Here is a 27,750-nt window from a genome sequence, read left to right on the forward strand (position 1 = left end):
ATGAAAATGGTTGAAAGTCTGACGTAACAGACTATTAAACTGTGCATAAGTGAACTCATAGCTAGGAGGGGAGTTTGCATGATCATTGCAAAAACAGCTTTTAAAAATCAAAAATATTGATGTTGTGAGCATTTGTTTATGAAAAAACTTGGAAATAGAAAATGTAAGACATTAACATTTATTATGTCTGTTAATTTATGGAAGTCATGTGAAGTTACACAGATATCCTTACAGAAGGGAATCATGCATCTTTTTCTCTCCATAGTGCCAATAACCAAGTGATTTCCAAATCTGTAATACTTTTACTGCATACAGACAACTCATTCCCAACACAAACATGAAAGAAAAAGCTTTTGGTGTGAATATTCATTTCTGATGGTTTTAAGCAACTGAAAATGAGGCAATAAGAAGCTGTTAGTCTGCTTCTAGCATTAATATCACAGAAGTGCCACTCTGCACCATTTGAATTCCCACTCAGCCATCCCAATGGTATCAGTGACACAAGTGTGCATCTCCCCACCTCTGTGACATTAAGCTGTGTCTGTGAAGCACACCTAGATGTCATGGCTTTCAAGGCAGCAAACTAGATTGTTCAAGCTGTTACCTACAGAATTTGTGAAACATAAACCCCAGCAACTTAAAAAAAAGCTTCCACTTCATCTTTCTTACCTTCAAAAGCTTGACAAGTGGAGTCACTTTCACTCCACGTGAAAGCAAATACAGCAGAAGACATCTCACCTCCAGCACCTCTCCTACCACCCTAATCCCTCTGTTCCCTTTCAGCACAATCACCCTGAAAGTTTGTTCAATTCCCAGCAGTAGCTGTCTTGTAAGGATGAATAGAAAAGCAATGTATGTTAGTCTGTAGATGTAAGTTTAGACTGAAAGTCTTCATTTTCAAATACCAACTTTTCTAAAATGGCTTAAAAAAAAAAGAAGTGAGTCATATCACAGAATAGTCATTATCAAAAAAAAATATATTCCTTCAGAGAAATTATTTGCCATGGAGGATTTCCCACTGAGTAAGGGCAAACCTTCTGTGAGATGTATCATGCTGCTTCTGTGTAATCAAAAGCAGAATTAAAATGGATTTTGTTTTCTTAAAAGCAAGCAAAAGTTAATATCTTTGACAGAAATTATCTGGAACACAAATACTTACTTCAACAGAACCAATCTTCCTGGATCTTGGAAGGGGTGACTTTCTGTGTATGTGAATTGGGTCTGATACCATTGGCTTGAACATCACTACTGATCGATCCGTTTCATCTCTTTTAGGAGCGTGTGCCTCCTCATCACTATCATTTCTATGGGAGGTTTTCTTTGAGCCTTCATTCTGTAGAAAATACATAATTCATTTTCAATTTGTCTGCAGACCTTCAAACATGTAGACAGAAGTGGATCTTAAATAATTATTCTGCATAAAGACAGAACAAGCTGATTTTAAAAACACAAGATGTGAATCACATATCACTGGAAAAACTGCTCTAGACTTTAATAATTTACACAATAAACTGTTTCTTCTTTCTTCTTTTATTTAGAAGAAATCCAGTCAAGCTTTGCTCACTTCTTTCTCAAAAAGCAGTCTAACTCCACAGATCTGGCCATGTATATTGGAAAATATCAATTCTTCCTCAATAATCCGTATTCATAAACATGCCAAACTACTTTCTTAAATATGTCTTCCAGTTCCCAGAATATTATTAATGTGACACCTGTGATGTTGACATCATTTTCCTTAGAGTATTTTGTATTTTTAGTAAAAATTCTGGCAAAGCCTTAGAACATCCAAATTATCTGTGTCTTTCACCTCAGTGCCCATTCAAAGTGGAAAATCTTGGGACTAATCTTTTACTGCATGTTTTTCTACCAAAAAAAAAAACAACAACAAAAAACCACACTTGTATTTCTTACATAACAATTTTACAGTGTTTATTTTAGGTAAATCCATATCCAAAACCCCTAGGCTTTACTTTATAGAAAGGCATAATTATTACCTCTCTGGAGGCAGGTCTGTATCCATAGCCAGAGGGTAAATTTTTATCTTCCTCACAGCCTTTAGCTCCTGGACTGAAATGCAGCTCTACATGAAAACGTTCTTCTGAGGAAAGTTCCTGAAGTAAAATAATTAAATAGGTTTATACTTTAATATATAGCTCAGCACTACTCATTTTCTGAAAATATTTATCCATTTTAAATACCTTGTTTGGATCCTCATAAAGCATGATAACAATCTGTGTCATGTAATTGAGTTCATTGACCACATTTAAGTAATCCATCGCTCGTTTCCATTGTTCATCTTTTGATTCCTTATAGAGAAAAAAAATTAACAAGTAAAACTCAGCTATTTTCTTTAAAAAGACTGATGATTTCATTTTTCCCCCATTGACATGGATTTTCATAGCAGAAGTGCAAAGCTCATCATAGATAAGGAAAATGCAGAGGTACAATGAAAAAGCCAATTATGGACTTACATAAGTGACTTAAAATGGTTCATCAATTTACTGAAAAGTGAAGAGCAGAATTTTTCATATGTTTTCATATTTCAGGGCATCTTTAATGTTTGTTTGCCAATGATGATACATAGGCAGAGCGCTGTTTTTAATTCTCCTGATGAGAACTGCTAATTTTGCAATAAATTCATTTCAGCTAGTATATTGTGAAAAATGTTTTTAGATATCACACTAACAGAGATATCAGTCAAAAAGAGTAAACAAAACTTTCTAATATATAGAGGAGGTACAACCATCACATCCCATACTACTTAAATGAACCTTTTTCATGCTGTAGGAAAAAAAAAAACATTTAGTAATCCACCTCAAAGAAAAATTCAAAGTTTATCAGACTTAAACTTTGAGTGTACCTGTTGTAGCATGTCACAGAGGTTTATAAATTCTTTTGCCATCACTGAGTTCAGCCATCCATTACCAGAAGCAAGTATGTCAATACAACAATTTGAAAAGTTGTATATAAGTCAAGCTGTATCTTACAAGCAGATAGGTTTTGGGTGCTGCATATATCTTCTCCAAGAGCTCAGTTTAAGTTACTTCTGAATCTGGAGACCTCGTCTTTTTCAGTGTCAAAGACTATTAGATGGACAATAATGCACTACCTTTGTAGTATTCTATAACAGTATAGAAAGGTAAGAAAATTCACTACACAGGAGGAACTCTATGAGCAGTCTTGAAATTAGATAGGGACATCTTGACAATATGTCAATGGTTAAAAACAGTAAGCTAGTGCAAAACTAAATTCAAGAGAAGCCTGAATCGTAACTTCAGAATAAAAACTGGAAGAATTATTAGTGACAACAGAACACCAAAAAAAAAAAAAAAAAAAAAAAAAAAAAAAAAAAAAAAAAAAAAAAAAAAAAAAAAAAAAAATCTGGCCTTTCCACATCTATTTGTGATTCTAACATACACAGCCAATAGAACACAGTATTACTTTGATGGAAATCAGCATGCCAGTTAATGTGCAATATGTTTCTGCATAAGTAATAGAAAATCAAACTTTTGAAAAAATGTGATAAATTTCAAAGACTCTTAAAGTTTCAATTGATACAGTCAGAGGAAGATTCAGGTTCCTCTCCAAGTATCAGGGCTTCAACCGAGAAACTTACATCACATAAGGCACCGTAACGAAGGGTGGATAACAGGGAGTGGACGTGACTCTCGCTGGTGAAATACAGCCGGGTACGAACATGGCGTTCCGGGGACATAACACCCCTAGAGTAGCTTAAAAAAGAAGAAAAATGTTATTAGACCATGATAAGATGTATACTTATTTTTAAAATTGCTGTTAATAAATAAATAAATTATACTTTCTAGTTTCTCTGAGCTAAAAAGATACTTCAAATATGAAAGCTATAGAATAGTTCTAATTTTTATGGGAATTAATGTAAACATGTAACAAAGTAACTGGCTTACAGCGGGTGAAGCTTATTTACAGTGTCATCATCTTGAGTTCTCTGCAGGTCAGAACGAATTTTTCTGACCAGAGGAGTGCAGTAACCTTTGGCAATCTCCAATTTCTCTGCTTTTGAAATACCATATTCCTGTGCAAAAACAAATTGACTTTTAAAACTCAGTTAAAGATGACAATGTCTTCTAATTCAAAGCTTCTACATTAAAGCAAATTAGTAATCTTATTAGTTTGCTCTGGCTACAAACCATTTTGTTTAACATTTTTACTACATATGATTACTGATGTAGCTTCAACTAATTTGCAGTTTACCTTTTTGTTGTTTGATTTGATACAGAGAAAAAGTTTTTCCTTCAGTAGTTAAAGCAAAGAGGTGGATTTACCATCTGGTACCATAAAGCTCTTTTTCTTAACCAAAATATCTAGTTATTCCTCTTTTTTGTCACCATCTCCATCTCCTATCCTGCCCCCACAATGTTGTTTGTTTGGGTTTTTTTCCTTTCTTTTAACAGTCACTAAAGAGACATATGTGGTATGTCCGTATCACCTCAGAGAAGATCTTCTATATATGTCAAATAATAACAGAAAAGTTTACGTACAACTAGGAAATTACTAGTGATGTTAAATGTTGCAATATCATGAATATTTAGAAGTATGTTCTTCCAGAAGCTTCATACTCTGTGCTGCACATAGCATGAAAGTGCTCTCACAGTTAGAATGAATCTTCTTGTTACCCTAGAGAGCAACACAAGCATTCTTCCTTTGCATTATGTAGGTTGCAAGTTTTGTTTTTCTTTCTCCAGTATTTTTCCTTCCCTCATTTTTACCCGCTCTTCTCTAACTTTCAAAATTTCAGCTTAAGAGACCCACAAAACACAATGCATTCTAAGCATCACTACTATTGTTGTCCTCCATGTCAAGGAGTTTGAGAGATGAGGTGAGAAAGAACTTCCTTCACATGCTGCACACAATATGGGTAAATACCTCTGTTACAACACTGCTCTGTAACTGCAGGGACGCTTGGGGAATGCATTAGTCTGTTCTGTCCTGTTATCACAAATCAATTTCATGTCCTGCGACCTACAAGATCTTAGAGCTAACCCAGATCTGACAGCCTGCAGAGCATGTAAGTTTAACTTGTCCACTTCTGGCCTGAAATTCTGTGTTAACATACTGAAAAAGCAGAAAGGTCTTTTTAAATTAAAATGGTTTAAAATTAGTTAAATTACATAGATTAGGATTAACAGTGTCATTTACAAAGAGCACAAAAATGAAATTTCTATAAGCAGGAGAAATGAAATTAAAAGCTACTTCTTAAAACAGTGTAATTCACAAAGGCAACAGTTAAATCTATGATGAATGGTGAGATGAACCATTTTATTTTAATACACTGCTGTAAAGGAAGAAGGCAACTTTACACCTTAAATTTCTAGAAGAATTCACCCTGAACACAGCTTAATCAATTATGAATCAAATTTTCCTTAAAATATCCCAGTCAGCTTGCTACTGAAAAATAAGAGATAATGTTAAAAGGATTCTATTATTGCAAAATGCCAGAGCTTCAGAAGAAAATACAAAGTGGACATTTTCACAGAAATTTTAAAAAGCATTTATTCTACACATTCTTCTATTTAGTAACTGAAAATGCTTACCTGAGGAATCACAATGTCAGCTAAAGCCTTTGAAAGCCTATATAATTCCATTGTGTTTTCTAATTTTAAGGATCCATTGTGTTGTACATCATATTTTATACAGTCATAAATATCAGGAATTTTGCTAATATCGTATCTTCCATTTTTTGTTTTGAAGTCTTTTTCCAACTTGGCCCACCTGCGCAACATCAGTTCTAGAGTTTCACTGTGGTACAGCTGAATATCTGGATAGACAAGTATTAAGTAATTAAAGCCATCCAAGTAACAAAAGGACATTTTAATTACATAGTAGTAACACTTGAATTATAGAGGGATCAAAACAAGTTAACTACATTACTATTACAAAGAAGGGACAGCTGGACATAATAATTTTAATGCTGAAAGCATCACAGTTACATAGCTCCACTATGATAGTAAAACACACTGCTGCATAAATGCACCACTGGCCCTTAAATATAAGATGTACCCATATAACTCAGCCCTTATATCATCAACTTTTCCTATTAGTTTTGTGGAATGTTGAGTTCCAAATAACTAAACCAAGAATTTCTGCAATTATTGGAATTTCTGAACACCACAGAGCCCTTACCTGCAACACAAGCACACGTTCCTCATGCTTTTTACTTCAAAACTATGCATATGAAATCAGATTGTAAAAACACTTAGTCCATTATTGATTGACTAATGTTCTGCTAAAAGTGAGTTTAGTGAAGAAAAGTTATGTTACAATTCTCTTTCATATATGTTAACTAGAGAAACTAAATACAACTACAAAAACGTTTCAGTACCTGCAGACTTTGGGTCTTCCATCCTCTGCCTGATCTGAGAAGTCAAACTCTGGATCAAGTAATAGACCTTGTCACATGTCTTTACAGGATTTTTAATAACCTGCATTGATTTTATCAGAGAGATGCTTCCAGATGGAGTGAGCTGCAATTTGAGATTAACACAAAATTAACTGTACAGACTAGATATAAAAGACCTAGTGAGATAAGATGGAACATGTCAAAGATACTAAGTACTGGAGAAAAAGCACTCAAGCAGGTTGCTATGAATATTTTTAATAATTTATCATTATCCATTACCTTTGAGGCATTAAGAAAATACATCAAAACATAGTACCATTTACTAGAGATTCAAAGGTAATACGAAATTCATAGAGCAACTAACTCTATACAGGAAATCTGAGTAACTAGAAGAATTCATAAAACCATTTCTTTTTATTCCAAGACAGGAGAATTGGGAAGATGTTTAAAACTTTGTATATACTTAGCAACCTTCCATACCTTCCATACCTTTCAAGTAACTTCTGTATTCAAAAGCTTACAAAAGTAAATTCTGTTAGAATTTACTGTCATTAGGCTACACGCTGCACAAAATATTTTTTTGCTCTATAGGAACCAGATTTGCAATAGTAACTGGTACCTTAGTTTGCCTGTTCATGTCCTACATCTTTGTTTCTACAGAAGTGCAGGACGCAAACACAAAAAAAAAAGCCTTTAAATGCACATATATCAACAACATATGAGACGTTCTTCAGAACTGAATTAATTATAGAAATGGTAAAAGGTACAAACTATAACCATCAAGGTGAGTGTCACTAAACAATAGAGTAAATGGATGTGTGAGGCTTAGCCTCATTTTTTTCAGTAAAGTCTGAAGAATCCAAAGTGACCAATGATATGATACAGTAACTTATACACAAAACACACACTTATTTGCACCTTCCTCAGTTTCCTGAAATGGATAGACTAATTTATACATGGAAAGCTTCAGTTCTTATCTCCCTATTATGATGTAAATCAAGAAATTGATTATTTATACATAATAGGGAGTGAGGCACAGGAATAAACCCCATGTAATTCTCCCACCTAATCACAACTAAATTAAAAACCCTCTACCAATAAATGAATCCCCCAAAAGTTTTTATTGCTTTATAATCCCGAAGGTTAGTAACTTTCAGTGACCAAAGAGTTCAGTCCATTAGTTCCAGCCACATTTCAAACTTGATTGTATCTATATAACAAACAGCAATAAATGCTTGCATTTTCAAATTACTGTTGAATCCATTGCTAGGGGTGGTTTGCATGATACTTTATACATTTAAATGAATCCACACAGAGTATACATGTGCAGGGTATATTATTCTTAGTTAATTTGCTCTCAACACTTTTTTCAAAAATCATAGTTAAAAACCTCATTTGAGTTCTTGCATTTAGTTGTTATACGAGACAGAGCAGGAGCAATTGAAAGAGAAAGAAGTTTCTTAACTACAACAAACAATACATTTAAAACCAGGAACAATACTGTGTTCTGCACTAAGTCAACATAAGCTATATTACTATGTGCTAATTTAGCATGTTAGCGAGATATTTCATTTCACTGAAAGTATTCTACTGGTTATCAGGATCGTAGTATTCTAAGTCAACAAAAAAAGAGCTTGCAGCTGATTAATGATTGAAACAACTGCAGTAGGTAGGAAAACATTTTGTTACAGCACACATTTTCAAAATAAGAATTACAAAAAATGCAAACAATATAATGTCATTTCTTGCATAATTAAAATATTTTTAATGGAACAGTGAAAAGGTTTACAATCAAGATCCCTGTCTACTCCCACTTCAAAGTTAGTGGCTTTGTGACTACCCAAATCGCAGGACAAAATATCTACAGCCACAATTATTACAGTCACCTTTGCAGTTCATACTATCTGCGAGCACCCAAGTAATTTTGTAAAACAGATACATAAAATCACTGCTCAGTACTTTTGCACAGGAATTTTCATAGTTATTTATTTCATGGGAAATTAATCATATGCTAACCTTATCATAGTCATCAGTAGTAAATTCTCTGTCTCTCTGGAGAATTTCATGGAGCCTTGCTTTAACACGATGTTGGCAGCTGCTTAAAGAATCACTGTCACTGTCCAACAGACCATTCATATTAGCACTTTTTACCATCTGGACAAGAATAGGAGTCAGCTCTCCCTCTAAGGCCAGTAGTCCCTGAAGCAAACAATACAATTATTTAGGCAAATAGATGAAGATTAAAAAATGAACACCTTAAAAAAATGCCCAAACCACTTATTTAAAATTCAAGATGGTATAACTTGGTTATGAGCTAGATAAACAGGGGCACAATGTATGTACTCACAGAAATGGCTCCCTAAGCACTGCTAGTGTGCAGGATTGTTGCAGATGGTGCAACAGTGATGGTGACATGTCACAGAAAATGTTCCCCAACACCAGCTGTTCAGGTCTTGGATCATAGGGAGTGCAGGTGCCCTCTCCCTGAGGCTGGAAGCAACAGCTGCCTGACTTGTAGGTGACATGCTTTGCTCAAGCACTTCTGTTACCAGAGAGGAACTATGGGAAGAGTTTGCAAACCAAATAGCACCTAGCAAGATAAACAGCAGGTAGGGCCTTATGGAGACTCTACAGAGGCAAAAGCCCAAGCCATACAAGTCACAGGACAATGAAAGGCCTTGAACAAGAGGTGAGTGAAGAATGCTAAAATGAAGAAAAGTGGAAACCTTTATGACTTTTATGGCAATGAAAGGGCTCTGGGATAAAGAAGGAAATGATGTGATGTCTCTTCAAGCTGCTGACCAAGGAAAAGCAGGCCAGATGGCTGAAATATTTCTGTAAAAACACATGCAGCATAGAAACAAATAGGACAAACAGGAAGTCTGAAGACTTGTAGAGCTTTAAGTTAATTCGAATTACAGAGATAGGATAGAATAATTCACACGAATGGACTTTTGCTGTCACTAGATACAGGAACTTTTGGAAGACAGGTAGACAGCACAGTATCATGGTAAGCCTCTACTACAGACCACCCAAATTAAAAGGGGAAATGGATGACACCTTCTTAACGTAAGTGGAGACAGCAACCTAACTGCAGACCTTGTTTCCATGGGTGCTTTTGGCCCTGGATACCTCCATGGCAATATTGCAGGGGACAACGAACCAAGATTTCTGGAAAACACCTAGGACAATTCTCTGGCAGAGATTACTGATGAGCTATTGAGCACAGGCATAGCCCTGGACCCATTACCCACAAGTGTCAGAAAAGTAAAAGTAGTTGGCAGCCTTGGTAATTGAAATCTGATGTTATAACAGATCCACGGAGAAGTGAACAAGACAAATACTTGCATTACAGCCCAGGACTTGAAGGGAGCAGACTTTAGCTTGTTCACTGAAGCTCATGGGGAAGAGCCTTGCAGGACAAAAGTGCCTCAGACATGGCTATTGAATTAAAAACTGTCTTCATCTGCTCAAAGAACTTGAAGTATTTGGCACATCATTTGGATACTTTTTTACAGTGAAATACTCTTTGAAAATACCTTTTTCTAATGAACTGTAAATCTCTCCCAGACTTCAAAAGAAAAAACAAACCTGAGAATATCAGAATTTTAGAACTGAAAATACCATTTCATATTGTACCTTTGCAAAAGCTGCTGCAGTCATCTGAACTCGTCCCTCATCAGAGGCGTAGATTTTGAGATCATGTCGGTAAGTGCTATGTAATCTAAGTAAACCACATCCAGGAAATCCAGCATAATCTCCTACCAAACAAACATTTTGCTCAAACTCTCATCTTGCACTTGATTATCTTCAAAAATGATTTATGACATTCAATTGATTTTTTTGGAAATTATTATAGTTTTCTTTTTACCTTGTCCGCCTGGATACATACACCTGAAAGCTCTTCCAAGCTCCTCTGCTTGAACCCTGCCTGCAGGGGTCAACTCTCCTCCCCATTTTAGAACCAGGAGCAGGGACGGCTCATTTCTTCTATTATCTAATTGTACACAGGGAGAGCAGCTTAGTAGTGAGGTATATTGTTATTTTTTTTTCCAAATGAACAAAAAATATTTGGTTTATGAAAAGCTTTGTCAAAGGATCTGTTAAACATTATGAATCTTTAATAGCATTCTAACATTAAGGAAATACATTTATACATTTTTCAAAACGAAACACTCCCTCTTCTTAATATCAAGACATGTTATACCAGTAGTCTATGACTTTTTATATACACATAATATTAAGTGATTAGGTAGAAAAGTAATACAGTACCTTCCTCTTCACTGGAAGTCTTAGGGCAGCCGTGAGGAAGATATGTTAACTGAACTTTGCGATTTATGCCTGAAAAATGCCCATACCTTAAGAGGGAACAGGGAAAAATGAGAGGGAAAGAGAGAGAGAAACATTTTAAATATTTTCCTCCAAAACTGCTAAAATCCAGTAAAAGGATATAATAAATCTGTGTTGGTCAATGATTTGAGCATTTGACTAACATTTATTGAAGCAGTCTTTAGAATAAACATTAACTCAAAAAGCACAGAATTAGCAGAAATAACAACTATGCTATAATGAAATATCTTAAAATACAATCTAATTCTACTTTTTACAACACTGAACATAAAACTGGAACTCACCACCCCCCCTCAACAAAACAAGCAATATTAGGTATAGCACAAATAATTTATCTATTCAGATCCAAAACTACAGTGGCTATCAGTACCCAGAAACTGGTTTCACAGTGTAGATGGCTGGTTTTATAGCTCATTAAGTTCTCAAGCAAAACTCAGCATTTAAAACAATTATTATAAATTTCAATAATAATTGTCTGTTCCCTGATATTTTTTTAAATTAAAAATTCTTATTACCATTTCACAGTCCAAGATCCCAAATCTTTAACAAACCTCGAAGCCTTATTTTCTTTTCTGTTGTTTTCTTTGTTTAGTTGAGTTTTTAAAGTTTTTTTTTTAATTACTAAATATTTCAGGCTTAGTATACAAAGAGTTATTTATCTTCAATCCTCAAAGCTTGCTGTAAGTAGACAAGTAAGCACAGTGAAAGTTCCTACTGGCTCTATCAGACGTCACTATGTCACACTGCAAGAAGCAGACCCTGCTTACAAGTATTTTCATTTTAAAAACATGCAAGGAGACAAAATTTGACATCGATGAAAGTAACCTTCTCTTGTTGAATGTATACTAGACAACACTATACTTCTATATAGAAGGCACTAGATACAGCAATAAGTTAAATTAAAAAGTCAAGAAGAAAAAAAAAACAGTGATGGCCCATTTCACACATGCCGTTCCTTCTCTTCAAAAACTTGAATGAGCTTGAATTGTTATATTATTATGTTATATGATAAATATAAATGTTATATTGATAACACTGTAATCCACACAGTTACTAGTGAAACAAGTCAAAACAGCAGATATAACTTCATTGCTATGAAGCCTGAAAATTAGACACTTACATTTCTAACACAGTCTTTAGCTGTTCAAGTTTTGCTTTACTTTCCTCAATTTCAGAATCATTGTTTTGTCCAAGTTCTACAAGGAGTTGCCTTGCTATATCAAGAACTTCCTAAAGGAGGGAAACATAGGATTTAATTAAATAAATAGATTTCTACTTACAAAATATTATAGTAAAAAAATAAAGAAAAACTTGCCTGCAGCTGTTTTGGTTTTTTCAGTTTCAGTTTTCCAGATTTATATCCATCACATTTTTCAAAGAGATCAAAAAATCTTTAAGATAAAGAAAAGCAATCTTAAAATTCTATTAATAAATTAAATTACTACTTCTTGAACAGGAGGCTTTTAAAGTGATCTAAAATTAGTATCTTAACAATATTTGAAAGTTAGCTTAAAACTGGAAGTACAGAGGTCAAACCAAGTTTTATTTCAATCCCATCTCCCTAGAAAGTCTTCAATGCATTAGGGGAATAAGAGCACTGAAAATGTTCTCTCACTGACTTGCTAAGTATTAAAAATAAGAGAGGATATTCTATATATTTGAATGATATACTATTTGAATATGCAGCTATATAAATTCTTAATCTTCAAGAGTGATCCTGAACAGAAGTAGGGACCAAAAATACCAAGTGAGCAGTCTTGCTTCTTCAAGTATGTTCTGAATGCAAGAATCTAGTCTCAAAATAAATAATTCCCTTTTACTGAAACTGCACCAAGTTCCAGGTCAATTATATAAGTCATCTTATGAATGCCAATATAAAGATGGTATTTATCAGAAATTCAGAGTCATTAAACTTTGACAAAAATAACTCTACCAAAAGTAATATGACATTGTATACAAGAATAATTATGATAAAAGCAGAAGTCATGGTCTAACAGAGAACCAGAAATATTCTCTGCTGCATTATTTTTAGTAAAGACATTTATAGACACAAATGCCTTTTCCATAAAATCGAACAGGACTGTTTACAAGGCACAGCACATGTTGAAGGAAATCTGCACAAGAAAGTTGACAGACCTGTTAGAGAGGGACATACTTGTAATTATTTGCAGTATCTAAAACTGTTAGATTTAGAGGAAAACAAAACAAAAAGCAACTTGTGATTGTGCAATTCCTGGTCAACTCACTGCCTGCTTAGCCCCAAAAATCCTATACTCTAAAATATGGAAAATAATTTTTATCAAGATTCTTTTTACCTCTGATGTTTTACTTCCATTTTCATTTTCTGCTTAGGTGTTCGATCCCCATGGCGTATTACAGCTATAACACATCTAAGCTCCATCCTGAAATGTCAAGAGTTGTATTTCACAAGTCTGTACACAAGGGTCTTTTATTTAATATTAAACCAACCACAATCAAGACAATTGACATAGTTGTAGTCATCTGACGTAACTACAGAAGTGATGGAAGCATATGCAAGAATATAAGGTTAACTGAAAATGATGTAAGGTATAAAATATAAATACTGATTTTAAGACTTAGGTAACTATAGGATATCTATTTTAAGTAGTTTTTAAAACAATGATTTTGAGGATCATTAAATGAGAGAGCATGTTTATTAGAAGTGCATATTAAGTTGGTGCTGGAACAATGATTAGCAGTGGAAGCTATGCATAAAAGACACTACACTAGAAAATCTGCTGTTCTATACTCAGCTTGACTAAGGGTGAGAAACTCTGACTGCTGGTATAGCAATTGTGATTCCTTCCTTGTTTTCAGCACACAAAACAAGCATTCATAGGCCAATGTGGGCACACCTTTTAAAGAGAAAAAAAGATTCACACAAAAGTTACATTGGGAGTTTGCACAATTCAGGTGTAGCTACTATTTTCTTACATTGTTCCAGAGGTGGTTGGCACAATAGGAATGTCTTCAGCTTCCAACGGAATTGACCACGGTATTTGAAACTGAGGAGCAAGTTCTCTCATTATGATATTTCTAAAAAGGGAGTGAAAAATAAAAAACCAAATCAAATAAGTTTAAAGTATAGCTTATACAGCACATGCAAACTCCAAACCAAGCAGATTATATGTATATGTGTTTTTATTAATGTAGTTTTAGAGTACTAGCAGCCATGAATGTATACATATATATTTTTCTTTTAATTGCATAATAAAGACCACTTAATAATTTAGAACTATTATAATTGCTACAAGAACATTGGACTACTGGCCCTGCATTTGTGACAAACCCCAGCTTTTCAACTCCAGTTCCAAAAGAATTCCTTGGATAGGAATTAATCTTGTTCATTTATATATGCAGACAATTGGCTTCACTGCCTAACTAGAAGTGCCTAATAATTACCAAGCTATTCTCATCAAAGAGTTAACTGCTATCTTTAATCAGTAGTTTCTTAGAAGTTTTTGTGATAAAATTGGAAAAATAGGTACAGTCTCCCATTGTAACTATAAAATACCAATGCAGTCTCTACATCCAGAAGGATGGTACATCTAACGTTCTGTTTCACAAATACTTCATCAAAATACACTGAACTTCAGATTAATATTTACGTAAGAAACTGTAACAGACAGGGAAAAAAATTCCATCGGCAGAATAAGCCAAAATATAATTGCTATAGATCTTGAAAGAACTTGCAAAATCCTACACACAATAAGATTCCACACAATTAGACCATGCAAAAAGTCATGCTGTATCTCATTAGTGCAATCTAACTGTAAAGCCAGTCACAATGGACTTTGCCTACTTTGAGGACAACATTTTCTTGGCACAGAGCTCTATACCCAATTCTGTATGATCCCTCATTTTACCTTTTTTTGCCTCCAGTGGCAGAGACAAGATGGTGCGATAGAAGACAACTTCATTCTATTTCAGTTTGGTTTTACAAGTATGAAATCCACAAATTTACAATTATACACCGGCTTCAGATCAAGGACAATGTACCGCAATTTGGACACATTAAACAGCAGCAATCACAACCACCAGTGGTGCTCTGCTACTTGAAAAGATCTCAGCTACCTTTAAGAACTTAACCTTGCTTTCAAAATACTTATTCATGACCTTAAAGCACTTTTAAACACTCAGATGTTTGGGAGGATTTTAGGAATAAGGAATTGAATTTAGTTAGTATTTATTTATTGACTTAAGATTCTCTTTAATGATTTTTAATTGTTTATGTTAATGACTTAATGTGATACTTAATTTTAAATAAATAATTAATAATTAATAGTAATAAGTAAATAATAGTAATAAGAAATTTGACAGTACACAAACTACAGTAATATGGAAGGAAGTTAATAAGGAAATCTGAAATAAATCAGAAAACTCTTACCCCAGTATTTTAGCACAATCATCATAGTATTTCATGGAGTTTTTCACAAAACTGAAGCCATTCACATCACAGACATAGGACTGTCCATTAGCACGTAGCAAATCAAAGCCACAAACCGTTTGCTGTTTTAAAGAATAAAAGTTCAAGTGATTCAGGATTGCTTATTCTAAACAAACTTAATATTTTAACAGGGTATTCATTTAAGACATGACAAAAACATGACACACTTTATTCTTAGTATCTTATGCCAGCTTCATGTTAGGTTCACCTATATCATGCAAACATCTTCCTGTTCCTAACTTTCTATTCCAAACATGATTTTATGCTTCCTGCATATCTCCAGCAGTATTAGTACTGAAGGTCAAGCTCACATGAGCACAAACTTCAAGACTTACAGCAACCATGGGCCTACGAGTCCCCCTTTCTGACAGTGGTCTCCCACTACGTATAGTTTTTAATGATGCAAGAAATTATAAAAAAACCCCTGAAAACAGTTTTTGTCAAAATTTGACAAAGATAGTTTTGACATTAACATACTATTGACATCATTAGTAGAGGATACTAGAAGCTATTTCATAAGATTATTTTTTAGGATCTCAAAGCCCACTTTGTTGATAGAGTGAAAGACAGGCTCCAGAATACTTGTCATCACAGTCATACACAGGTAGAGGAGATAGACTGAAAGCCTTCTTATAAAACAGGTGAAAGGAGGATAAGAAACTGAATGAAGTTTTGAACAAAAGAATCCTTATAACTATACAGCAATCTTAAATTATACAAAATTGGAAACTATCAAATTAATATAAATTATTCAAGTAAGTACTTAATCATGTCAGTACCAAATTAACAATTAATCTGCACCTGATGTGAATACAAGGTAACAGAAGTTAAAAAAACTTTATTGAAACTGTGTTTGGCTGACTTAGAAACTATTATCAAAATGTGTGGAAATATTATACACAAAATAGATACTCTGTGGGCTAGCAAAGCACAGTAGCAACATGTAAATTCAGGGAACTAATGCAACACAAACAACTTATCCAGAACTGTTCAATACATTAAAAGAAGAATCCTTCTTGATTAAAAAATAGGTAGATATGGAAGTTTAACTTTTAACCTTCCTAGGAGTTCTGCTGCAATTACCACTGCTGACTCATGCACTAAAGCCCTACAGAAGTTTCATGTAACAAACAATTAATTAACACTAAATGTTTGATCAGATAGGAAAGCAGTCAGGTTACCTTAAAGGCAAGGCATACTTTCCAAGCAATTAACTTCTCTCTGGCATTCAGGATGACGGGATATCTCACTTCTTTTCCTTCACTGTCTCGTTCTACTTTGCCATCCAGAGCTGGAGACTTCCGGGCCTCAGCATGAGCATAGTCTGGACCTACTGTGTATACCTGCGTTGAAAAAAAGGAGCTCTTGATCCAGTGTATTTAAATTATGTTGGATAAATTTGCAAAATGTATGCATATAGCTCAAACGTGACAACAATAACAAAAGATACTAGCTGCTTTCGTCATTGAAAAGGTCACACTGAAATATCTTCCTCAGTGGCATTCTCTGCCTTCAGAGAACACACATTATTTACTGATAGCCTAGGATAAAACAAGAAAAAGAGTCATTACTAAAACTCAATAAATAAAAATTAGTTTCTCAGTTATGATGGTACAGAGATGTAAATGTTTTCTTCTCCAAAATCTGCAGAACCTGGAGAACAGATCTAGTATGCAATCAACAAAAGAAGGTTAATTTGAGAATTATTTCAGTTTACTTATGGAAATGTGGCTGACTAAGTGATTATCTTAATTTAAAAAGCATGTTTACCTTTTACACAGGACTAAACAAGGCAAGGATCATCCCAGCTTTAAGATGCTGAAGCAGGAGCTTGAGAGAACAATCGTGTTATCTATCTACTGCAGTTTTGATGCTCACTGAAGGGTTTGGGGCATATGCTAGAAGAGATCTGTTAAGCAGCCCTCAAAAATGGCTAGAGTTTAATTAAAAAACAAACTCCAAGCATTGACCAAAAAAGTATTCAGCTGAAGCAGATAAGAATTCATTCAAGAGGATAAGTTTAGGCAAATCACCTAATATAAAGCTGATAGTCTTGTTGAAAAATCCATTATTTATTTTGGGTATTAAAAGCCCACTGCTGCTTGATGACTACACTACAACTAGTTAAAATAGTCTCTACACCTCGAGCTATTTGCATCTCTTCTTGTTGCAAGAAACTTTACAGAAAGTAAAGCTCTTACAGTGAAGCTCTTACACAAACATCTGTAAACGCGAATTAACCTATTGCAAAGTGTTGCACAGAATAAACTTCGGAAGAGTACAACAGGGCATTTTTCTGTAAACATTATAAGAGTATTCCCCTCATGCACCACCGAGTGATACCAAGAAGCTGACTGCAATTATAAAGGCGCTTTTGGGATTAGACCTCACACTCTCTACACCTGCACTTTTTTGTCTACACATGGTGATCTCTTACATATCTTGTAAAACACTGGTTTTACATGTTTTGAAATGGACTTAAAATAGCCAAAATTAACACAAAGGGAAAGGAAGTAATCTTCACCTATGGCTGGCTACTTTGTTATTGCTCTGTTTTAGCATTCTCTTTTGGTACCTAATCTTTAGCTCTCTTAAAAACTTAAATGAAGAAGAGTGAAAATTATTACAGATAAGGTCCACAAAGGTTATTCTCTTTGACTCCATAAAACTTTAGCAAGTAACTTTTGTTTATTAATTAGCATACTAAGATCTACTTCATTTAGATTTCTTTGTAACCTTTAACTTTCAGATAAAATACCTAGGCAGCATCTGTTAGCATGGGAAAGAAGATGCTGTTCTGGCACTAATACAGTACAAAAAAGAAGGACAATATGTTGGGTAGCAATCCCGCAGCACCTGATTCTAACAATCAGCTGCTCTACATTATGAGTACTACGTTTAGCTAGAATCAGAATTGCATTCTTATGAACTGTATTAAAACTCAGTTAAAATTAATCCTTGACCAAGATATATCAACTTTAAAACTGACAAGCTCTTTGAGCACTTGATTGTTCTAAAGATAAGTAAGAATCTGCAGTTGTCATACCTTCACATCAGTTCCATCTGTAGGCATGAATTCCTCATAAATATAGGAGCCTGTTTTCCTCACACTGCTTTCAGGAGAATAAACACTGCTTCTGCTGCCAATCTGAAAGACATATTTTTCCATTAAAAATCTCATAGGCTACTGCTTGAGAAACTTAAAAACTACCTAAAATAACACAGCTGTACTGAAAAAACACTTCCTGTTCCAAATGCAGGCAACTTTTGATCATTGCCAAAAGATTTTTGTAAGATTCTAGAAGTACACTCATGGTGTGTGCTAAGAATCTGCAATAGCTAACCATCTACACCAAGAAACACAGGCCTTCATTTTATCTTCATGTTCTCCCGAAATTTCTCTGATCTGCCACTATTCCTAAGCAAGCAGGACATGACAGAATTACTCAGCAACCATGTTAGACACCTAAAGCTTTTTGATGGCTTTAGCACCACAACCTCACCTTTCGAAAGAGCCTCTGGCTTCCACCCCCAGCAGATGTTGGATAATAAATGTAAACATTGTGGTCCTCGGCACTAACTGGCTTTTCTACAAAGGGCTTCTGGAAAATTTCTCCATTCACTTCCACATGATCTTCTCCTTCAATCAAGTTGCATTCTGAAGAATAGTGCATGCAATTATTAAGACATATGCATTAATTTGCAGGTTGAAATAATAATATTCTATTACATCTTAGTTTCTCTGATTTGTTACTGACTGCACAACAACTGACGATCATATCCATATGTGTATGTCTGCAGTACCACGTCTATATAATGTTATTTGAATACTGTATTCTGGAATTTCTGGTGATTCCCTCAGTGTCAGATAGAAAATTGTCTCCTGCAGGTGTATAAGCTGCATAAGCTGATACATTTTGGAAGTGTTTTGAAGAGAGGTAAGTGCTATTTGTCCTTTTTTTTCAGTGCCTTTCTCTGAAATATCAGGGAGCTGGCAGGTGAACAGTACACACAGTATGGTATCAGATGCCACAGCACCTGCCATAGGGTTAGAACTGTCTCATACTGTGTGATAGATGCACCCTGCATATAAGATTAGGTCCTCTGGCATCAGCAATCAGGGATCTGGTATTCAATACTGGTTAACTTCAAGCAGCAGCTTTTATTTTATTTTTGAAGCATGAAAGTGTCCTTTTTTTCCCAAAATCACATTTGAATGCAAAATTCCCTTGACCTGTCATTGCAATCTCTTACTGTTGCTTAAAGTCTTTGTTTTAGTAGAAAATTTCAGTTTGTTTCCAGGTACACAAAAAACTAATTCAAATTTATATTCATAGTATAGCATCTGCAGATTTATCTAGAACAGATTTCAAATATATGGCTCCTTATACTCAGAAAGGGAAGTATTCAGGAGTGTGACTTATTCCTGTCAATATTACTTTCCTAAGGAAACCTACTAATAATTGTGGTTGATACAATATCTTGAATGGTGCTCTCTTTGGTGACGTATTAGAAGCTCAGATTGAGTAAGGAGGCCCTTGTATTCTAGTTATTCTATGATGTCTGTAAGTTGTATGGTGTCAGAATCATACTTTTCAGTTGCATACTTGTACTGCCTTTGGCTGGAGGAAGCTAATTTTCTTCAAAGAAGCTGGTGAGGAGCTGTGTTTTGAACTTGTAATAAAAAAAGTCTTGATGTTTTTGTTAATGCTGAACAGTGTGTACACAGCTCCAACCTCTTTTCTCTTTCACACACTGCCCCCCACAGCCAGTAGGGGTCAATCCACAACAACACTTTAAATGCTGACAAAGAAATCAAACAGCAAAAATGAATTGTCTAGGCAGCAAAATTTAGCTTTCCACTATGTCCATACTGTTCTCCACTGGAAACAAAGAAATGCTAATTGTTGATAATTTTTCTCTGTTCTTTTTACCTTGGGGATTGTTTGGATCACGGTTCAGAACTGCATAGCGAGGAAGTAAAATGCCTTCAGCTTTAAGAATACCATAGACTTCTCTCCTAGAAGAGAAGAATGAATATTGTACAATGAGCCAGCAAATCCTGCTAATATTTGCATTTCACAATTCATGAGTAAAGGAGGACAAAAATAAATACAATTATTTTTTCAAATCACAAAGGGCAAGGTTACATATATAATACTCTCTTTACCAATATAATGCTTTAAAGGTCACTGACACAGCTGTATCTTTACAGTGATCTCTTCAACATCAATAAAAATGCACTTTGCAATGCCAGTCCTTTCCTCTCTGGCAGTGCAATAAATATTTGCACAAAAGAATTGTCTTGTTAAAGGAAATTTGTAACCAGTTATTTTAAGTTTATACAGAACAGTAATTGAAGGCACCCAAAAGTGCAAGTCTGCTCACTGTTCAGAAGGCATCAGTGTTTATATATTTTGCTCACTATTATTTTATTAATGTTTGCCATGCATGACCTCAGGTCCAGAAGAAAATTCGCTTTCAATAACCACATGACCTTTGAGTACCACTAACTTCTGTTAAGTAACATCTTTACAGAAAAAAAATACTGTAAGTCACATGAATTCTACAATTATCTGAGCTTGTACAGCAGCTATACATACCTATTCTATATGCATTTTAAGAGTTTAAACTTTTTTATTTGCTAAGCTTTAGAAAAATGTATCACCAAATTTCTAACCTGGTAAATCTTTAAATATATCAATGTAAAAACAGCAAAAGAAAAAAGGATCTGAAGACATATCACAGAAAATTATGCATACATTAATAAAGTGCAACATTCACTGTAATTTTATTTAAACTACTGTACAATCATGGAATCACAGGATGGTTTGAATTAAAAGAGATGTTAAAAATCATCTAGTTCCAAACCCTCCACCATGGGCAGGGCCAATAAACAGGAAGTGTTGCTATGCATTAACAACAAATTTTCACAGTCTCTGACAAAAATGGTTTGCTTTAAAAGGTGATTAGTGTTATTTACCTGTCTTGTATGTGATACTGCATATTCAAGTCATTGATTATGAACGGATTCCTGAGTTTTGCATATGCTACTGCTTTGTCCAGTGGAAACCCTAAAATGTTTATTAAGAAAAAAATTTAAAATTACAAAACACGTTACCACTAAATAGTTCGGAACCTTTGCATTAGAACATTGTCTTCAAATGTATTTACCAGTGGGACAGCTATTCTTCTGTTGTGTCAGACAGGACTTTCTCAAGCAAAATAAACAGCATCATTTAAAAAACCTGCACTTTAGAAGTCAGTTGTATTATACTAAAGAAGACAAAAGAATTACTTCCTAGGAAAATCCAATAAAACTGCAAGACAGAAAACCTAAAAGGACTCTCAAAGAGCTTAAATAATTTAGATGTCACAAGTATTTATAGCATTATTACAAGATTTACCTTTAGAGTGAAAAGAAATGAGACAGTCACATAAAGGCCAATTTTCTACTGGCTCGTTCAAAATAACATCCTCTTCAAATATCACCACAGTTATGTACTTAAACATGGAGAGGCGTTCAAGAATTTCTTTCATTGGTTTGGACTTTGATTTCTTCGCCATCGAACAAATCCCAACTGCGATTTGTCTTTCAGGTGGCTGGAAAGGAGGCAAGAGAAAGGGAAAAGTAATTATTATGTGTTCTAAAAACACAACAGGGTTTTATCAGCACAATCCTAGAGCAAGTATTTTCTCTTAAAATTTGCATCCTACCTTTAATTTAGTTTTTAATCAGGTAAATTGCTAGCAGATAAGAAAATGCAGTGTAACAGTGTATCACACTGCATCCTCAAAAAAATGCCTCAAGAGTGAAACTTATAGAGTAATATAGTAATAGAGAGTTACATAGTAATAGTATATATATATATATATATATATAGTAGTATAGAGTTTAACAGCTCTATATTACTTCTTGTGAGTACTGTTGTGACAATCCCTGGACCCAGACAGACCAGGGTGTCACTACAGGATTTAGGGGGCAAAAGTCCCTTTGATGGCGAAATAAACGAGAGACAGGCACAATTTGGTGACCCAAAAAAGAATGGACTTTGATAAGGGGCAAAATAAGAAACAGCAAGGCAATATTAGTAAGGTTTCACTAGAAAGGGCCCAGGCTTTCCCACATATTGTAACCAGGAACAAACAGAGATGATCAAAACCTGTCAGGAGTGTCAAATCTGAACAATATCGTACTTATGGCTTACTCTGAAATTAACTAGCAATTGATTTTTCAATTTTGTCATTTTTTTATGTCTAATTAACAGACACAAGGTCTCTCATCACCTAATATTACAAGTGAATTATGAAAAAGAAAACTAGAAAACAAGAAACTACGTTTCTAGATTTCTGAACTATTCAGTGCATAAACATTTTAACTTCTTTTTGCATGTTCTATATTTACTTTCACGTTAAACTTTCAAGGTTTTTTTTCTGTCAGTGGCATTTCTAAAGGCAACAGCCAACCTGTTCTGCTCTGTAAAGGAAACAAACAAAAAACCCACAGAGCAATCCTTTAATTCAACTTACTGCTCTTCCCTTGCCAAAATAGACTCACTGAACTGAGCTACCTGAGCTGCTAATTTTGCACTGCTACTCTGCATTTCCAAGTTACTTTTAATCACAGGAAGTGCTTTAGCAACGCTGTTTTGCATTTAAACTTTTTAGACATATTTACAATTAGTAAAAATTTACTCTATTCCATAAAGTGCAATGTTGTGAAAAGAACAAACAACGAAGAATTAAAAAAATTACGTGATGACTCATGCATAATAAGATTAAGAGTTTGTCTTAAGCAAGCTAAAAATCAGTGAACACAGTGCTTAAACACAATTCATAACACTTCATAAAGATAATAAACTAAGGTATAATTTAAGATTAACTTTTGTTAATTTAATGAAAGTATGCACTTTGGATTTACCAAGACAAGGAAGGACAAAAAAACCCCAAAACAAAACAACAAAAAGAAGAGTTAACTCTGAAGCAGTTGACAGCACACAAAAGAAAAATTCCCAATAACTTTTTTGCTTCCAACTACCCAAATAAAAAAAACAGAGCCTTATGCCATCATCAAGTTTATTCCCAGAATCCAGATCAAGTCTTCAAATCATGCACATCAACCTCAGTTGCCCTGAAACTCTTTAAAATCAAGCACATCTACTTCACAGTTCAAGGTATACTTAATTTTCTGGCATCCTACTTTTCCAAACATTACTGACAGATCATTATCTGAATATGAACAATTTCTCAATTTAGAACACCATTTCATTACTAGACTTATATTGATCTAAAGCTATTTATAAAAAATAATTAAGAACTGAAAAATATTTTGAAAATTTGGAAATCAAAAATAATGCTCAAGAACAAGGAATAGTAAACAAGTGTCTCTAAAATACTTACAGAGTCATACTCTTCCTCCTCTTCTTCCCCATGGTCATAGAAGTGTTCATAATCTGTAGATCTGGCTGAATCCAATAATCCTTCTCCATCTTCTCCACCCACAAAGAATCTGGGAGGATCATTCTCTGTGGCATTAACAGACATGGCTACAAGACCTATAGAAATCTATGTAAAAATTGCAGGCACGCTGGCAGCTGAGATCCTGGGCATGTTTCCTACTGACTTGGGAACACCAAAGTCCCCTGCTCTTTGATGTTGCTTGTGCAGTGTTGCCACTGTGATTGTGTTGTTTACCAGGCACTGTTTAACTCGTTATCATCTGCTCATTACTGGCTGGAGTTGCTGCTCCAAGAAATCCACAATGTGCTGTGGCTTCCCTGAGATGGTACGACTTTTTAACCTACAAAAATAGACAAAAAATAAAAGACACACTTAATAAGGGGAGATAAAATAAACTCTTCTCATTTAGAAAAAATGTTTGGACAATTATGTATCCCTGAGCAAAGCATCAGAAATAAAACAGTGAGCAACACACACAACCTGCACTTTTAGAGGTATGTTTAGAACATGGGCAATAGTTTCAGAACTGTTATTGAACTACTGATGCATAAATTTTAGAAACAGACAATACAATTCACAGAAGTAAAAGCTGGCAAATGCATTTTTTTCCTAACTTAAATATGTACTCTCCTAAGTGGAGAGTATATATTTTACATGAAAAATACAACAAAAATATTCTCCAATATTTACAATATTTAACTCACTATCCATGCCATTGACTGTTTTTTCCACAGAAGTTTTGTGATCAAATGGCAATGGCAAAGAGACAGTAGTGCTAATGAAAAACATAAAGCCACCATTAGGACTATTAAAAAGTCAGGTGAATCTTTTCTATGAAAACAGAACGTATGCGACAGCTTCCAACGAAGTGTTGCGTTATTTTCACAGAGAAAAATTAAAAATTACAGAGGTGGACACTATCACTGCCTTCTGACAAAAGGACTTCTAACCACCAATGTAGCAAAGAAGTGAACACATATTGTACCCTTTTTACCTGTCATGTGAAAATAAAATATTGGCAAAATAACTTGCACACAGAAAGAGACCCACAGATCAGGCATCTGTTGTATATGGCTTTATAAGAGTAATTATAATGCATCACTACTACTTATAAAATTAACAAGCAGTTACTTGTTTAGAAGCTCATCTGATACGATGGGTTAGGTTGTTTATTTGTAGGTCATTACGCAAGTGCCGCTCAACAGTGATGTCTCAGCAAAACTGAATTTGTTTTTAAGTATCAGTCAAAATGACTTTGTCCTATGGTTGTCCTATGAACTAAGTGAAGCAATAGTAAATTCCCAGCGGTGGTCAACCATTCAGCTTCCTGTGAAGGGGGAGGGTAAGCAAAGCAAAAGTTGCCCAGGAAGAGTCTGTCCTAAATCAGAGGCTAGGTGTGTGTCAACAATACTGTTTTGGTTTTGGAGACAAATTTCAGGAGAAAAAGCCCTAGAATGAGTGCTTCCTCTAAAGAGAAAAAGCCCTTCAAAAACTCCCTTTTCTGCTGCCAATGAGAGAAACTGATACCAGTGGGTGAAACTGAAAAAAACAAACAAAACTAAAAACTTGCTTATTAAAAAGAACAAAAACCAAAACCAAAACAAACAAATAAACAAAAGCAGGGAGGTGCATGTAAGGCACAGAAAAGGACTGAATAAATGCTAGATAGGAACTCCCAGAAATCTACCCTCCACATACCCAGATACCCACTGTTACAGATGGGTAATGTGATGGTTGGCTCTCACAATTAAGGGATGAGTATCATGTGTGTGTTAAGAGGAGTTTCATTGATGTATAGTTAAGTTATTGTGGTATGTTTTCCCCACAGCCCTCTTTCCCTGCGCTGTTATATTGTTGTCACTGGATGGCCTTGGTAGTCCTGCATTTGGGGGAGGGCAGGTTTGCTACTAGGAGGCGTGGCCTGGTAACACCTGACCGCCAATCAGGTTAGAAGAAAGTGATCTCCGCCAATGAACAACAAAGAAGGAGTTGACTGACAGGACCTCAGGAGGGGCCAGGGGTATAAAAGGCAGAGCATCCATTTTGTAGATGAGCGTGTGGCAGAGGGTCACAAACCTCCCAGCCTCCTAATTTTTCCTTATTCAGTCTTTTGTTGCATTTTGTTAAGGTTTAATAAACCTTTAAAATTTAAAAAGTGGCATCATTTCTCACACCCACCAGCAGAACAAAAAAAAAAAAAAATCAGAAAAATGCCAGGGGAAAAAAAATACACCAGCTGACTGCATGGCTTGAAAAACAAAATGGCAGCTGGTCCCTTTTGTCCCTGGGAAGGGGAAGAGGAGATCACACAGCAGCCCAGAGCAGAGCAGATGGGAAAGCTGTTGAATTCCTGGTGTGGGCCTCCTCCTCGTAGCAGCCAAAGTTGGTGGATTTTAATGTCCTTTCTCATCTTGGTTCAGCTCCTCTGAGGTCTCGGGTTCAGGGCAGTCCTGCTGGCTCCCCAGACAGGCCGAAAAGGAAAATAAGCCAAGTTGGAAGCAGCTCAAGGGAACATAAAAACCAAAAAGCCACTGAGAAAATTCCCAGTACAGCCTCTAGGCTAGAGGAGGGGAAGGGAAGTTCCGGGAAGGAGAAGGGAAGAAAAAAAAAACAAACAAAAAAAACAACCCTTCTTGCTTCAAGCTAGCAAAAAACGCAATCCAACAAAAGGAACAATGCAATGTCCTCGGTCCACGCTGTCTGGAGCACCCAGAGAGAGAAAGATTGAACAGAGCCCACACCTGGTGTTCCCAGGCTCTGGCCCCACCACCTGGTTCATCTTACAGATACTGCAGACATTTCTGGGCATAAAGCAGTTGATTAGAAAATAAAGTATCATCATAAGATCACCCCAAGACAAATAGAGAAACTTCAGACCCAGAAGCTGAAACTGAACTCTGAGCATAACGATCCTGGGCTCACAGAAGAGGATTAAAAAGATTTATTTCTTAAAACTATTTGCTATGTATCTATTGTCCTTCAATTCTGCTAACAAAAAATTACTTTCCCTTAGAATGTGAAACTGTAGCTGTTTGCCTTTCAAGCAATAAGAACAAGATGAAATTTCAAACAATTAATTCATCTGACAGTCACAAGAGTTAGAAATTGAGTGTTCAGGTAAATTGATCCTGTTTATGACATGGTAATGAAAAAGAGCTTTTCAAATTCTATTTCTAGCAATCTTCAGAAAGGCAGAGGTTATTGCCAACGTGTACTGGCAACTAACACAGAATTTTATAAAACCAAAAAATATCTATAATAAACCCAAAAAATGAAGGTCCTCTTATATCACCTTCCATCCCACTACCCAAAATCTGTACATTGGTAAGCAGTTTCTTAACAACTTTCTAAAACTTAAGATTTTCTCATAAAGAAGGAAGAACAATGACTTGAAACAAATAAGTTGAAGGTCTTAAAACAAGATTTTTAGGCCTTCTTTCCCCTACCTATTCCTGTAGTACACTGTGAGAGCAGCAGAAGTTATACAGTTTGTGTACAATTGGTGACTGGTTATTTCATGGGGATATCTGGCACTAACCAAGTCTCTCTAGCCCAAAAGGATTATTTATCAAAGCAAGTAAAACCCACGGAAACAGACTGAAGGGAAAGAGCAATATCTTTGTCTACAAATGGCACAAAGATGTAACCTGACACACTTCTCCAACAGACCTCTCTGAAAGCCCATTGTTCTGCTAGCTTCCTCATTCAAGAATCTGAAGACTGTTGGTGCTAAGAGTGGCAGTGCAGCAGGGCTTCATGTGCAGAAAATAGACTTGGAACAGCCACATGGTTTCCTTGGCATTAACAGGTTATTTTTTCCAAGATTAACACTGTTCACCCATTTGAAGGCAAATTAATAACTAGATTGCCACTCCATGCTGCTGTCACTAGGCCCCACAGTTTTCATACCCTTTGTAAAAGTAACACCGAAGGTTATGGATCAGAAAAAGATGTGGACGTTTTTCAGGCTTACAAACTAGTGCATAAACTCACTGAATTGCATATAAACTGGCATTCTGACTGCTGATGGTTGCCAGTTTATCTCCCTGACAGCAGATACTGTATGCTACTGTAATTACCAAAATTTATATCAGCA

General features: G+C 35.2%; 1 protein-coding gene across 14 annotated transcripts in view; it reads right to left on the bottom strand.

Moving 5' to 3' along the window:
- PPIP5K2 (diphosphoinositol pentakisphosphate kinase 2) overlaps positions 1 to 27,750 on the bottom strand; it is a 49,362-nt gene that overhangs the window by 13,898 nt on the left and 7,714 nt on the right. For 12 of the 14 annotated variants that reach the window (XM_083884237.1, XM_083884236.1, XM_083884246.1 and 9 more), the window contains 23 exons: positions 23,595 to 23,994; positions 21,602 to 21,797; positions 21,178 to 21,268; positions 20,129 to 20,214; positions 18,698 to 18,852; positions 18,241 to 18,342; positions 16,376 to 16,537; positions 15,135 to 15,256; positions 13,682 to 13,783; positions 13,042 to 13,128; positions 12,038 to 12,117; positions 11,847 to 11,952; positions 10,649 to 10,734; positions 10,248 to 10,373; positions 10,016 to 10,137; positions 8,393 to 8,575; positions 6,359 to 6,500; positions 5,571 to 5,794; positions 3,924 to 4,051; positions 3,617 to 3,731; positions 2,199 to 2,306; positions 1,995 to 2,111; positions 1,160 to 1,333 (listed from right to left, as the gene is read on the bottom strand). In XM_083884237.1, the coding sequence (XP_083740363.1) occupies positions 1,160 to 1,333; positions 1,995 to 2,111; positions 2,199 to 2,306; positions 3,617 to 3,731; positions 3,924 to 4,051; positions 5,571 to 5,794; positions 6,359 to 6,500; positions 8,393 to 8,575; positions 10,016 to 10,137; positions 10,248 to 10,373; positions 10,649 to 10,734; positions 11,847 to 11,952; positions 12,038 to 12,117; positions 13,042 to 13,128; positions 13,682 to 13,783; positions 15,135 to 15,256; positions 16,376 to 16,537; positions 18,241 to 18,342; positions 18,698 to 18,852; positions 20,129 to 20,214; positions 21,178 to 21,268; positions 21,602 to 21,797; positions 23,595 to 23,738 (2,958 nt within the window). In that variant the 5' untranslated portion in view covers positions 23,739 to 23,994. Of the gene's footprint in view, positions 1 to 1,159; positions 1,334 to 1,994; positions 2,112 to 2,198; positions 2,307 to 3,616; positions 3,732 to 3,923; positions 4,052 to 5,570; positions 5,795 to 6,358; positions 6,501 to 8,392; positions 8,576 to 10,015; positions 10,138 to 10,247; positions 10,374 to 10,648; positions 10,735 to 11,846; positions 11,953 to 12,037; positions 12,118 to 13,041; positions 13,129 to 13,681; positions 13,784 to 15,134; positions 15,257 to 16,375; positions 16,538 to 18,240; positions 18,343 to 18,697; positions 18,853 to 20,128; positions 20,215 to 21,177; positions 21,269 to 21,601; positions 21,798 to 23,594; positions 23,995 to 24,648; positions 24,738 to 24,785; positions 24,847 to 27,750 lie in introns of those variants that run through there. The other 2 variants (XM_083884243.1, XM_083884242.1) reach the window with 2 other exon arrangements.

Source organism: Zosterops lateralis (genome assembly GCF_965231275.1).
Source record: "Zosterops lateralis genome assembly, chromosome: Z".
NCBI lineage: Eukaryota > Metazoa > Chordata > Aves > Passeriformes > Zosteropidae > Zosterops > Zosterops lateralis.